This window comes from Macaca fascicularis, chromosome 11, assembly GCF_037993035.2.
Source record: "Macaca fascicularis isolate 582-1 chromosome 11, T2T-MFA8v1.1".
Lineage (NCBI taxonomy): Eukaryota > Metazoa > Chordata > Mammalia > Primates > Cercopithecidae > Macaca > Macaca fascicularis.
The window spans coordinates 139109227-139124284 of NC_088385.1; the positions used below are offsets into that span (position 1 = coordinate 139109227).

At 43.9% G+C, this 15058-nt stretch overlaps 1 protein-coding gene across 34 annotated transcripts in view; it reads left to right on the plus strand.

Moving 5' to 3' along the window:
* The window catches only part of EP400 (E1A binding protein p400), a 135017-nt gene that overhangs the window by 45703 nt on the left and 74256 nt on the right, over positions 1-15058 (plus strand). For all 34 annotated transcript variants that reach the window (XM_065525078.2, XM_065525082.2, XM_065525092.2 and 31 more), the window contains 6 exons: positions 325-465; positions 999-1077; positions 1784-1833; positions 2888-2945; positions 5902-5991; positions 14049-14156. In XM_065525078.2, the coding sequence (XP_065381150.1) occupies positions 325-465; positions 999-1077; positions 1784-1833; positions 2888-2945; positions 5902-5991; positions 14049-14156 (526 nt within the window). The remainder of the gene's footprint in view (positions 1-324; positions 466-998; positions 1078-1783; positions 1834-2887; positions 2946-5901; positions 5992-14048; positions 14157-15058) is intronic.

Consider the following 15058-nt stretch of genomic DNA (forward strand, 5'->3'; position numbering starts at 1 on the left):
TTCACCGTGTTTGCCAGGGTGGTCTCGATCTCCTGACCTCGTGATCCACCCGTCTCGGCCTCCCAAAGTGCTAGGATTACAGGCTTGAGCCACCGCGCCCGGCCAAAAAATAAAAACACTTTCTAGAAAAGTCAAGCAAAATATTGATAGTGGTTTTTGCTGGTAGTCCTATTTCTCCTAATCCACCTTAAGAGCATACAAGAATGTATATGGCAGTGAATTGTATAAATTTTAGCCTGAGAAGATTTTTAAAAAGTTACATATCCTTTTTTTCCCAACATGACATAGAGTAAAACATACAATTCTTGCACTTTTATTCACCAGCTCGTTAGAACTGTGGTGCGCCATCATGAGGAGAAGCAGCTCCGTGAAGAAAGGGGGAAGAAGGAAGAGCAGAGCAGACTGAGGCGGATAGCCGCCGCCACGGCCCGCGAGATAGAGTGCTTTTGGTCGAATATCGAACAGGCGAGTGCCGCAGTTTTCATGGGGTCCTAAGAGTCAGCCTGTCGGAGCTGGTGAGGCTGCTTCCCGAGACCAGAGCTCAGTACCTTGCTTAGGAAGCTTTCGAGCGCCAGAGCCGGCAATGTGTGCACTCTCCTGGACTGTTGCTCGTTGGCCTTTGAATGAGCTGCTCATGCCTCCGTCTGTCTTGCACGGTTGATGCACTTCAACTGTGGCCGCCCTCTGAGGTGCTTCATGCCGTGGAGGGCCTCTGGGCGTTGTTGTTTCAGGGTTAGCGTAAGTCACCACCATGGTTACTTCTAGAGCGGCCGCTTGGTCGCTCGCTTTCCTTTTTTGAAATTTTAATTCTTATCTCACCACCTAATAGAACCTGGGCAGGATGTAGTTAGTATGAAATAAATGAAAAAGCACCAAACTGACGAGGCTGGAAAACACTGTTTTTAGACTCTGCTTATGTGTTTTAGTGTTTTGTATGCAGAACGTCTGTAATTCCCATCCTTAGTAACGTCCTTATTCATTTAATCCTTTGCATTTAGGTTGTGGAAATAAAACTACAAGTAGAATTAGAAGAAAAAAGGAAGAAAGCCTTAAATTTACAGAAAGTTTCCAGGAGAGGTATGACCCTTTATAAAAAGGCTTACCACTGCTTGGGTGGTACTTTGTTCGGATTCTTTTCTCAGCAGGCAGTCTCCTGGCACTGTGGCTTCCCACAGAGGACATCTGCTCATCAGCCAGCTGCCTGATTGTTACATTTCTCTTTGTGTGGCCATCCTAGTTTTATGCTTCAGTGCTTTTGAGATGTGCTGGTGTGAGTCAGCACCCCCAAGTTGATAAACTCTGGGACACAGAACTGGGGTTCAGTCCCTGGACAGTGAGTGAGGAGCTCCTTGAGGCATTTGCCATGCAGGAGGATCCCTGGGTGCCTGGCTGGGTGACGCCTCCATGTCGTTCTTCCTTTGATATTTCTTCAGCAGCTGCCTCCACTTGTTATGTGCCACTCCACTTAGGATATGCGCAGCACCAGTGGCGGCAGCATTCACTGTTTCGTTTGCCTCTGAGGATGCCCCCAGGAGGGTGGGCACTGTGTTTCCCCGTTATTGATGAGGAACCTGAGGCTGAGAGGTGGCTGCTGCTGAAAGGCATAGAGCCACAAGATAGTAAAAACCACTGCCCTGCGTGATGAGGAGGAAGAGGCAGAACTCAACGTGTCCCTCCTTTCCCTGCACGTGGGTGGAGGCAGCAGGACCCTGCCTGGAAAGCAGAGGCGCCCTCGCCAAGCATGGGGCGTCTTGGGAATGAACTGTGCTTCTTGTCTCTCTAGGGAAAGAATTGAGACCTAAAGGATTTGATGCATTCCAGGAAAGTTCTCTGGTAAGTTTGGGGTTGTCGCTGTGCTGTGTTCTCTGGTAAGTTTGGGGTTGTCGCTGTACTGTGTTCTCTGGTAAGTTTGGGGTTGTCGCTGTGCTGTGTTCTCTGGTAAGTTTGGGGTTGTTGCTGTACTGTGTTCTCTGGTAAGTTTGGGGTTGTCGCTGTGCTGTGTTCTCTGGTAAGTTTGGGGTTGTCGCTGTGCTGTGTTCTCTGGTAAGTTTGGGGTTGTCGCTGTGCTGTGTTCTCTGGTAAGTTTGGGGTTGTCGCTGTGCTGTGTTCTCTGGTAAGTTTGGGGTTGTCGCTGTGCTGTGTTCTCTGGTAAGTTTGGGGTTGTCGCTGTACTGTGTTCTCTGGTAAGTTTGGGGTTGTCGCTGTACTGTGTGTGAGGAGTGGAAGCCGCTCCAGTGGAGTGGGCCTTTTCATTCTCATCCAGAGGAATTTATAGGCTGTGACTATTACTCCCCTTTCTTTTTTTTTTTTTTGAGACGGAGTCTCTGTCGCCCAGGCTGGAGTGAAGTGGCATGATCTCAGCCCACTGCAAGCTCCGCCTCCCAGTTTCAAGCAGTTCTCCCGCCTCAGTCTCCTGACTAGCTGGGACTACAGGCGCACACTGCCACGCCCGGCTAATTTTTTTTTTTTTTTTTGTATTTTTGTAGAGATGGGGTTTCACCATGTTGCCCAGGCTGGTCTCAAACTCTTGAGCTCAGGCATTCCGTCCGCCTTGGCCTCCCAAAGTGCTAGGATTACAGGCATGAGCCACTGCGCCCGGCCTATTAATCCCTTTCATTATAGACTCAGTCTACTTTGAAAATATACTGGTGCATATAGCCTTGGTCTCACGTGCGTTGTTAATTTGGCAGTGACAGCTGAACACAGTGAGCATTGATCATGTCCTTGCTCCCTGACTGCCCTGCCCTGGCCCGACCCCAGATGGAGGCTAAGGGCGGCCCAGCAGGCTTGCCCTGGGGCTTTCCCCTGTCCCATGGACACTTCTGTCTTGGTTTCCCATTCTGAGTGTTTGGATCTCATGCTTGTGGTTTTTCTTTCTTTCTTTCAGGATTCAGGAATATCTGGAAGAAAAAGAAAAGCTAGCGTATCTTTGACTGATGACGAAGGTCTGTTCCCCCTCAGTGCCATCTTTGTTGTCTGCAGCGCTGCTGATGAGATCACACAGAGCTGTGGCGACTTGGGGTTTAGTCTTGTCATCTTCAGCTGGTTGGAAAGTTCAACTTTTGTATTTCTCCAGATGTCGCTCAGTGTAGAGAGTACTTTTTGGTATCTCTAGAGCACTTGGGATGTTTTCTGGAGCAACATGGTTGTATCTGCTTTTGTGAGGTTTGGAAACTTGGGTGCATCTTGGAGAGTGTTGGGGCCCCATGCTTCTGTGGCACAGGGCCAGGCTTTTTCCTGTCCTCGAGAAGTGGCCCTGGTATGTCCTGTGGTAGACCCATGGTTGCCAGCCATTGGGATTTCAGGAGAAACTCATGTGAATTTTAGATGTTGGCACCTCGTTCAGATGAGAACAGATACCTGAGCACTGGGTGTGTGAGCTGGGGACAGCCCCGGCCACGACCTATTTCCAAACCCATGTGGATTGAGTACAGAAGTCCTCAGGACTAGAATGGATTTTTAGAGACAGAGTGGAGAGCAGGAGTAGAGAGGTTGGAGAAACTTTCTTGGGTGTTTGTGTGGCGGTTCCTGTCAGGTGCCAGGTGAGGCCTGCAGTTTCTCCTTCGGCTCTTTGATCAGCATCAGTGTGGGTTTATTGGCTTGATTTGGTGAAGTGTGTTAACTTTTCCAAATTTTTGAAGATTGATCTTTGGTATGTATTGATTTTTTTTTTTTTTTTTTTTTTTGAGACGGAGTCTCGCTCTGTCGCCCAGACTGGAGTGCAGCGGCGCGATCTCGGCTCACTGCAAGCTCCGCCTCCCGGGTTCACGCCATTCTCCTGCCTCAGCCTCCGGAGTAGCTGGGACTACAGGCGCCCGCCACCTCGCCCGGCTAATTTCTTTTTGTATTTTTAGTAGAGACGGGGTTTCACCGTGTTAGCCAGGATGGTCTCGTTCTCCTGACCTCGTGATCCGCCCGCCTCGGCTTCCCAAAGTGCTGGGATTACAGGCTTGAGCCACCGCGCCCGGCCATGTATTGATTTTTATTTGGAAGTCAATAGGGAGTTTGACCAGATTGTTGGCATGAAACTGGCGGTATTCAGGTCTGCTGCATATGACAGAAACGAAACAGCAATGTGGCAGATGAGTGAGGAGCCTGCGGGCACATGGCCCAGCACTGGCACGGCATTGTGGTGGCATTTTCAGCCCCTGCCAAGTGATTCTCTTGCCTCAGCCTCTGGAGTAGCTGAGACTACAGGCACGGATCACTATGCAGCTAATTTTTGTATTTTTAGTAGAGACAGAGTTTCACCATGTTGGCCAGGCTGGTCTCAAACTCCTGACCTCAGGTGATCCACCCGCCTCAGCCTCCCAAAGTACTGGGATTAAAGGTGTCAGCCACCACACCTGGCCTGGTGCTGAATTCTAGATAATACCATCCTGCACTGGGGATGGATTGAACCCTGGCCTTTCAGACAACAAGAGAAGCACAACAGAGTACCGTAGGTTTGTGTCTGTCTTGTTACCTGGAAAAGGATTAGGTCATTTCTTCATGAGGAACACCTTTTCTCTGGCCTGTACTCTGGTACCTGCGGTTGGCTTTATGTAGATTGACATCTCCACTTTCCTTATTTTCTCACATTCTCAGGAGCACATTTGTGTACAGTCATGTGTTTCTTAACAATGGGTATATATTCTGAGAGATGCGTTGCTGGGCAATTTTGTTGTTACGTGAATGTACAGAGCACTCACTGAAACCTAGATGGTGCAGCCTGTGCCGCTGGCTACAAACCTGCACACACGTGACTCTCCTGAATACTGTGGGTAATTGGAATATAGTGGTATTTGTGCATCTAAACATATCTTGACATAGATAAGCTAACTTAAAGATACAGTATTACAGTCTTACAGGGTCCCATTGCATATGCGGTCCGTTGTTGGCAGAAACGTCGTTATGTGGTGCTCAACTGTATTGAAACAGACCTTTATTTGGCTTCCATTTAATGCCTAAAGATGTCTTAGGATAACTCAGAGAAGGCCAAGTTAACCGCCCGAGGTCTTCTTCACTTTTCTTTTCCAAAGCTCTCCACTCTGGAAACCAAGTGATCAGAAGGCAGAAGGAATGGCAGAAGGCGTTTCCAAGAAGAGGAGATGGCCAGGCCTGTCGTGAGCCACCAGGGTGTCGAGTACAGTCAGAAAAGGCAGCACCCGGAGGCCCAGTGACTTGTGTGGTTGGGGTCAGGTGCCTAGGCCTTCTTGGTGGGCAGTGGGGGTCTTGTAGTGAAGAAATGAGGAGTTTTGATGGTGGGAAGGGAGAGATGTCATGTTAGATTGTGAGAAGAAAAGTTAAGAGCCAGCTGAGAGGAGAGACGGTGCAGGCCCCCAGGTGGGGAGAGGATCCGTGGACAGGGGGAGTTTGGCTGTGGGGATGCTGGTTGCTGCTCTTTTCTCTGCCAGGAGCCAAGATCTCTATGGCGAGTGAGGTGTGAGGTTCAGGGCTGGAGGGCTGAAGAGAGCGGAGCGGGCTTGAGCTGGTGATTGTGGAGGACAGGAGAGCCAAGCATAGTGTCAGGCTGATGTGGCTGGGCCTCATGAGATGGGCGATGGCGATGACGAGTTCACAGTGATCCCGGATGGCATGCTTGTGGGCTTTCCACAGTGGGGCTCTGCAGGAAGGTAGGAGGGTTGACAGCATTCCATATGTTGGCCTGAAGAAGGTCTGCCATGTGTGGAAAAACCAGGGCTGTCATTCACAGCCTGAAATGGAAGGGGAAATACGCTTCCAGTTTCCTGCTCATTTAATTAAATGATCATTTCCAAATTTAACCTGAGAAGTTTAAAAGCTCAGTTTCAATTTCTTTAATAGCTATGCAAAATAATTTCGAAGCCTTATGGTGTATAATGAGTAACAGCCATGCAAGTGGTGTTGCCTCTCAGTGACGCTCGCTGATAACCATTTTAGTGGACGACGAAGAGGAAACAATTGAAGAGGAGGAAGCAAACGAAGGCGTTGTGGACCACCAAACAGAACTTTCTAATTTAGCCAAGGAAGGTAGGCTGTTGCTACCTTATTAAACATTCAGTAGGTGCAAAGAAACATTTAAAACGTGTGAGATGTGAATAATAATACATTGAGGCAGCAGTGCCTGTTTTATGGAAAACAGTCCCTGTGTGCCTCCTGCTGCTCTCCCTCCTGACCTGGAGATCCTGGCCCTCCGGGGTTGTGTGTAGGACTCTGCTCTGACTGTTTTTTTTCCCTGCCACCTGCATGTGTCTCCCTGAATGTACTGTTGGTCTTGCATGTGTGAGAGCTTCGTATGAACGAATCCCACCACAGCCTGATGGGCTTGCTGTCTCTACTCAGCCTGTGTGTCCTGAGTTCAGCCGCAGTGTTATGTGTTGCTGTCAGTGCATTCATTGTCTTTGCCAGGCAGTATTTTTTTTGTAAATGTGTCACTGACTGTGTTTTGTGCTGTAGGTGGCCATTCACCTGGTTCCCTGTGTTTGCTGTGAGCATTCTCCTGTTCCCCAGGCACGTGTGCATGAGTGGCTTGCCTGTGATCAGGGGCAGGAGGGTAACTGTTGTTTAGAGTGGGTGTGCCAAGCTCCACATCTCAGGAAGGAACTCTTTTTTAAAAAACGAATTATATATATTTAATTTTATTGCTATTCTTTCATTGCTGTCACACATCTCAGGAACTCTTGGTATTGTCTGCCACTCTGGGGATAAAAAGTGGTATCTCCTTGTGGTTTTAAGTTGCACTTCTCTAATAACTGATGAAGTGAAGCATCTTTTCATGTTTCTTCCTTTGTTCATTTTGGCTCAGTTTGGTGTTTTCTTTCCGTATTGTCTTGTTGGTGATGGTCTTTATATATTCTGGACACGAATTCTTGGTCAGTTCTGTGTTGCAGTGATATTTTCCCAGTTAGTGGTGTGTCTTTTCACTCTTTGCAGTACCTTTTGATGAAAGGTGTTCTTAATTTCAGCATACATAAAGTCCTCATTTCATGTTGTCAGTGAGTTCCTGGAAACTGCAACTTGAAGTGAAATGGCGTTACAGTAATGTTGTTTTATTATAGCCATGAGGAAAAAACATCGGTTTGTTATGCAGTTGACCATTGAGCAATGTGGGGATTAAGAGTGCCAGCCCGCCCCCGCCACCTGCACTGTTGAAAATTTGCATATAGCTGTTGACTCCTCCAAAACGTACTAACAGCTGACTGTTGACTGGAAGCCTTATCAATAATATGAAACAGTCGATGAACACTTATTTTATGTGGTTTTTTTCTTTTTCTTTTCTTTTTTTTTTTTTGAGACACAGTCTCACTCTGACACCCAGGCTGGAGTGAGTGGCGGACCACAGCTCACTGCAGCCTTGACTTGGACTCAGACGATCCTTCCACCTCAGCTCCCGAGTAGCTGGGACTACAGGTGCGCGCTACCATGCCCACCTGATTTTTGTGTTTTTTGTAGATACGGGATTTCACCGTGTTGCTCAGGCTAGTCCCAAACTCCTGGGCTCAAGTGAGCCTCCAGTCTTGGCTTCACAAAGTGCTGGGTTTACAGGTGTGACCCATTGTGCCTGGCCTATTTTATATGTTATGTATATTTAATATTATGTACTGTATTCTTACAACAAAATAAGCTAGAGAAAAGAAAATGTTGTTAAAAAATAAAGAAGAGAAACTACATTTACTATGAAGTGGAAGTGGATGATTATAAAGGTCTTCATCCTCGTCATCTTCACGTTGCGTAGGATAAGAAGGTAGTGGGGTAGGGGGAAGGGGAGGGGTTGGTCCTGCTGTGGATAGAGGACCCTCACAGTTCCAACCCAGGTTGTCCACCGATCAGCTATACATCATTTTGCTCAAAGTAACAATTTCCAAGAACCAACCTATTGATGATGTTTAGTGAGGACTTACTGTAGTTGAATTTGTCAGTCTTGTTCACAAGGATATATCATCTAGAATTTTTCTGCTTTACTCTTACATTGTGAAATGAGTGCAGTTTCCCTTTTTTCCCCCAAATGTATATTTGGAAAGTCATATTGAAAAGCCGATCTTTTCCCCACTGATCTTCAATGCCAGCTCAGACATAAAACAAGTTTCCTTTTATGCACGGCTCTTTCTGGGATCTTTATTCTTTTATTGGAAAACTTGTGCCAGTCTGTACTGATGCCACACTGTCTTTCTTACTGTAGCTTTATAATAGTTCTCGATGTCTGGTCAGGTAGGTTCTCTGCCTTGCTCTGCGTTGGGAGGATCTTGTCTGTTTGGTGACTATTTCAGATCCGTGCTAGAAGCAGCTCATCAAGCTTCACAGAAAAACCTATTGGGAATTTTGATTAGAATTTAATTGTATTAATGGATGCTTTGTGAGAATTGCCATCTTTATGAAGTTCAGCCTTTCCAGTCTATGGTCAAAATATAGTTCTCCCTTCAGCTAGGTCTTCCTAAATAGCTTTCCATGAAATTTGATGATTGTGTCTCTTTTGTTAAATTTAATTCTAGGTACTATATATTTTTAAAAGGTGTGCCAAGTGGTATATTTTCTAAAATTATATTTTAAATATATTGCTGATACGTGTCAGTGCAGTCGATTTTGTTTCTCTTATACTCAGCAACTTTTCTTTTTTTTTTTTGAGACGGAGTCTCGCTCTGTCGCCCAGGCCGGATCTCAGCTCACTGCAAGCTCCGCCTCCCGGGTTTACGCCATTCTCCTGCCTCAGCCTCCTGAATAGCTGGGACTACTGGCGCCTGCCACCGCACCCGGCTAGTTTTTTGTATTTTTTAGTAGAGGCGGGGTTTCACCGTGTTAGCCAGGATGGTCTCGATCTCCTGACCTCGCAATCCACCCGTCTCGGCCTCCCAAAGTGCTGGGATTACAGGCTTGAGCCACCGCACCCAGCCAACTTTTCTGAACTCTGTTCATTGTATACTTCTCTGAAGAAAGAGTTTTTCCTTTATAATCCTTATTCCTTTTATACTACCTTTTCTTGCTGTTTTGTGCTTGGTGGGACTTTCAGTACAGTGTTGAGTTCATGCTAGTGGTGGACAACTTTGGCTTTTTCTTGCTTTGAAGGGGAACACTTTCGGTAGAAAGGTAGAGTGTTAGAGTGTTGAGTCATAATTGCATGGTTCAGACCTAATGTTTGTTGCCTACTGACCCCATGGCCTTGGTCAGGTTGTCTAAGCTCTCCGTGGTGTTTTTCTCAGTTGTAAATGGGATAACCAGGGTTGTTCTGAGGATCTACAGTGTGTGGAAGCCTTGGCCTGACGTGTCCTATGGAGTGTTCTTCACTGCTGCTCTCAGGATGACTGTGATGATACGTTTAGTGTTTCCAGAATGGACATGGTGTATAGAGTTTTTGTAAATATTTTTATAAGATTAATGAAGTTCGTATCTACTCTTCAGTGTTTCTGTTGTAGATGGGTATTGCATGCTTTGTTTGTTTTTTTTGACAGAGTCTTGCTTTGTCGCCTAGGCTGGAGTGCAGTGGCGTGATCTCAGCTCACTGCAACCTCCGCCTCTTGGGTTCAAGCGATTCTCCTGCCTCAGCCTCCTCAGTAGCTGGGATTATAGGCACCTGTCACCACACCTGGCTATTTTTTAATATTTGTAGTAGAGACAGGGTTTTGCCATGTTGCCCAGGCTGGTCTCCAACTCCTCACCTCAGGTGATCTGTCCACCTGAGCCTCCCAAAGTGCTGGGGTTACAGGTGTGAGCCACCGCGCCTGGCCCTTGTGCATTAAATTGAGGAATATGACTTTTTCTTTTCTTCATAGTCAATTTTGATAGTCACATTTTCTAAGAATTTCTTTATTTCATCTAAATTTTAAAATTTATTGGCATACATTGTCAATAACTTCTCCTTACAGCATTTCCGATCTTGGCTACGTTTGTACATATGTCCCTTCTTCCCCCTAATACTGTGTGTTTAAGCTTCTCTGTTTTCTTGATAGTCTTGTCAAAAGTTTTTCAGTTTCTTTTTTTTTTTTTTTTTACCTGACGCCTGTGTATTGTTTTCTGTTTTGTTTCGGCCCTTAGTATTTCTTTTTTAAAAACATCTTTTTCTGAGTTTTTAACTTGGATGACTGACTTACTAATTTTCATTAGCCCATTAATATAAACATTTAAGGGTCTGAATTTTTCTGTAATACTGCTTTAGCTGAATATCATGCTTATTATTCAGTTTTAAATATTTTCTGATTTCCCCTATATATATTTTTTTTATTGTGAGTTATTTAGAAGGATGTTTCTTAATTTCCAAATATTACGGGGTTTTCAATATATATTTTTACTATTATTCTACATTAATTGCATTTTGATCAGACAGTGGATTTATGGGATTCTCACTGATCTGGATTTTGTTGAGGTGGGTTTTGAATGGATCAGTTTATAAACATTCCATACATGCTTTAAAACAACATGAATTCATCAGGTTATGGTACCCTTTTCTCTCTGAGTCCACCAGGTAGAGCTTGTTGATTGCATTATCCGATTCGTCTTGTCCTTACTGATTTTTGTCTTCTTGCTCTATCAATTACTGAGAGAAGTATGTTAAAATTTTCCATTATGATAATGAGTACCTGTTTCTCCTTAAGTTTCTGTCAAGTTTTCATTGTATGTATTTTGAGGCTATGTTAGTATGTGCATATATAGATTTAGGATTGTTATCCTGTTACTTCATTTTTACTTGGTTCTAGATAATGTTATCACATCTGTTTTCTATTTGATGAGTTCTCTTTTAAGCTCTTCCTAGTCTTTTGTTAACCCATTGATTAAGTGTTAAATTCCAGTTACCAGTTTGTTTTAAGACATTCCCAATGGTTTTTAAGAAAACCTACATGAAATTTTAAAATTATCTCTTGCTGTGTATTCACACTTTCAGTCTTCTCTTTTATTTCTTCAGATATAAAATTTTATAATCTGTGCCTGATAATTGCATGGGTGACGTTTTTGCAGGTCTGATTCTGCTGTCGTTTATGAATCCTGGTTTCTGCTGATGGTACATTGTTTCCTAGTGTACTTTGTGATTTTTGACAATTTATTGGAAGTTTATTGTGGCAGTTATTTTAGGCCTGACACTGAGGGAGTTTCCTCTAGAGGGAGTTTCTGTTAACTTCTAATCTGTGTTCTTTTATAAAGCATGTCTCTTGTAAATAGCTTGTAGTTGGTCTTCTCTGCCCTCCAGTTTATTCTAACATCCCTGTGTCTCTATATTGGAGTGTTTAGTACATTTGTATTAAATTTAAGCCTGTTCTATTAATTGGGCCTAGATCTATCATAATTTAAAAATTTGTTTTGTGTTTTCTCACCTGTTCTTTAGTCATCTCTTTCTGGTTAAAGCATCAGTCAAGTATTTAGTTACTTCATTTCCTCTTCTCTGTTAGCTTTCTGTGTTCTTGTTGGCGGTGGCTATCTGATCGTGGTGTGCGTTCTTGACTTACTAGATTACCTGGTAAATCAGCGCTGTATACTGTATACTCTCTCTGGGGCAGAGTTTGGGAGCAGCCTTGCTGGATGGTTGTGGCGTAGGTCTCCTGTGAAGATGGTTTTCAGAAGGCTTGATGTGGCAGGCTGGAGGATGCCATTCCGGGCTGGTTCGTTCTGCCAGCTGATGGGCTCTGTTGCATGCTAAGGGCAGGTTTAGTGTCCTCCTGACCTGGGGCTGGTGTCTCAGGGCAAGTGTCCGTGTGGGAGCAGGATAGACACTGTAGTATCTTTTATAACTGAGTCTTGGAGTCACGTGCTGTCATTCTCCCGGATGGTGGTCACATCAGTCAGGCCAGGTCAGTGTGGGAGAGGCCAGGAGTAAACTGCAGGAGGTGGGTTCTCGGGCATCCCGTTGTCTTCATGGTGTCGAGCTGAATCCATGAACAGAGCCTCTCGTCAGGTCAAGGCTTCTTTCATGGTCTTCAGGAGCTTGTGAGAGCTTTCTTCACGGAGATGTGGTGCATTTTTGAAAGTTTAATTCTAAGTATATTTAGCTCTTCATATCCATGGTTTCAGATCCATGAATTTGATCAACTACAGATAGAAAATATTTACCAAAAACAAAACAAAGCAAAACAGTAAAAAATAATAATACAGCTGGGTGTGGTCGCTCACACCTGTAATCCTGGCTACTTGGGAGACTGAGGCAGGATGATCACTTGAGCCCAGGAGTTCAAGTTCAGCCTGGGCAACATAGTAAGACCCCATTTCTAAAAAAACAAACAAACAAAAACAAACCAAACAGCCAACCAGAAAAATCCCCAAACCAAATAAGCCAAAATAACAGCACAACAATTACAAAAAAGATACAAAAAAAATAGTGTAACAACTATTTACATAGCATTCACATTGTATTAGGTATTATAAGTAACCTAGAGATGATTTAAAATATATGAGAGGATGTGTATAGGTTACGTGCAAATATACATTACTTTATATAAGGGACTTGAGCATCCTTGGATTGTGGTATCCGAGAGGGTCCTTGGAACCAACTCCTCAAGGATTCTGAGGGACAACTGTATTTAATTTTCTGTCTAAATGGGTTTTTTTTTCTTCTATTGCATTTTCTAACTCATTTATCTATGTGGAGGCTGATTTCTGTGTATTGTTTGTTCTGAGACACCTTACAGAATTCTCTTGTTATTGGAAGTTTCCAGTTGTTTGGCTTGTTTTTCCTACTTACATATAGCGTCATATGCTGTAGTGGTGCAGCCCAGCATTTTGCTCTGGAAGCATCAGACAGACAGGAAAGGTGAAGAACCTTGTTAGGAACACCATGGACACACCACCTGGATTCCACAGCCAACACTTAATACTTTCACTGGGCTCCATTACGTCTATGTCCATCAAGCCAGTGTGGCGAATGTTTAACATCCTGAGCAAATAAATTCAAAGGGTGTTTTGCTAGTCCCAAATGGGCAGTGCCTTTAACGTGGTCCTTGTAGGGGACTTGTCCATGGCATTTGTTGTTTTGACTCAACAGTCTTTATTTGACATAAACTATAGATGCAGACAAGCGCACATATCACGAGTACACAGCCCAACTAAAGTGTTTTCCCCTGTTAGATCTACCACTGTGTGAACATTCTTTGAACAGAAATCTGGGTTCACATTTCTCATTCCTCTGGATAGACTCACTAAAGGGGGAAACGATGGGGTTGAGGGCATTGGATTCCAAAGCCCTTCAGCTTTCCGTGTTGATTTCCAGAAAAATCCAACCAGTTTACGCCATTATCAGCAGCAAGTGAGAGTACCTAATTCATAACAGTTTCTCAGTGTTATGATTTTAAGGTGGTTGATAATTCTATACTAAACAAATTGTGCACTGATTTCCAGGGATGATCAATTAAAAAGTATTTCATTGCCCTTTATACTTTTGTGTATGTAACAGCTTCATATCCTTTGCCCATTGTGATTGGGGATTTAATGTGTGGTATTTTTTTTTAAGCAATTAGGGTGAGTGTTTTTTTTAAAAAAGCCTAACTATGTTTTATCATACTTTTTAACATTTTTGCTTTTTATTTTTTACTTTGATGTTTTATATTTTTATATATCATCTTCATCAGTTATTTCCTATCAGTGGTGTTCATTTTTTACATTTTTATTTATTCGTCTATACTGTTACTGTTCATTTAGATTATTTCAGGTATTTGAAATCTTTTGTGAATACAGTTGAGTTTCTTTCAAAGATTCTCATCTTTATAGAGAAAATATTTTATACATTTTTAAATTTGCATAAATTTCAGGGGTGCAAGTTCAGTGCTGTTCCCTGGCTGTACTGTGTTGTGGTGAAGTCTGGGTCTCTGGTATGTCATGACCCAAACGTGTGTTGCGCTTACTGAGTAATTTCTCATGATTCCCCTTGCACGCCCCAACAAAATAGTTTACACCTTTTATCAGTAATGGGCAACCATTTTAGTTTTTAGAAAAAACAAGTGTGCTTTTAGACATTGTAATCTTTTTCCAAGGAGTGATCTAAAGCCGGAAAAAGGAATACATGTGAGAGGAAGCCCCTTGCCCTTCTTACTGTGGTTTTCCTGGCCGCTGCTCCTTCCCAATTCAAATGACAGTTGTTATAAAGTAACAGCCCTTGTGCCCTCAACCCTCTGCAGCTGAGCTGCCCCTCCTGGACCTGATGAAGCTGTACGAAGGCGCCTTCCTGCCGAGTTCTCAGTGGTCCCGGCCGAAGCCTGATGGGGAGGACACAAGTGGAGAGGAAGGTGCGCTACCAGCCTTTGGAAGAATTCAGGGTTAAAAGCAGAAGCCGGAATACTTACAGACAAAGACTTCAAATAAGATTTAGAAAATTTCTTTTAGTTTGATAAAATAAAAAATTAGAAATATTTAATAAGTATCTTTATGTTGAATAGAATTTTGTTACATTCTGTGCTTTTATTAACCTGGCACAGCTATTGGGACACTTGATCATGTTGTGAAGGGTGTAAAATATTTTTCTCTAGATTTATAAACATCATTGTTTTATGGACCTAGATAGCATGTTTATTCAGGCTGTGCTGTGTTTGTTTAACACATCAGTTTTGAGTAGTTTATTTTACTTATTAGACTTTCTAAACAGATGCACAGAGCATACCAGAAAAGGTCTGCCTTTCCTGCTCTCATTCCAGTTCTCGGGACAGTTAGACTCCCGCATACAGTTCTCGGGACAGTTAGACTCCTGCATACAGTTCTTGGGACAGTTAGACTCCCGCATACAGTTCTTGGGACAGTTAGCCCCCCGCATACAGTTCTTGGGACAGTTAGCCCCCCGCATACAGTTCTTGGGACAGTTAGACTCCTGCATACAAGTTGGGGAGGGGCCCACAGGAGCCCTGGGAAGCTCAGGCCTTTCCCGACCCCACACTGCTAGCAGGACCAGAGGAAGGAGTGGCGGGTTTGGTCTCCTCCCAGTTTCCCACATTTGGGAAAGCATTCTGCTTTTTTATTTCTTGGTGATAGAGGGGAGATCCCTAAACCTTGAAACACCTACATGTATCTCTCTGTGATACCAGCTCCTGATTGCTATGGAGACATTTTCCAAAATGCCAGACTATTTGGGGCAAATTATACTCTTGGAGGGCTTTCCGGAGTGGTCCTTGGTTTGATAGTTTCATAAGAGTTCTCT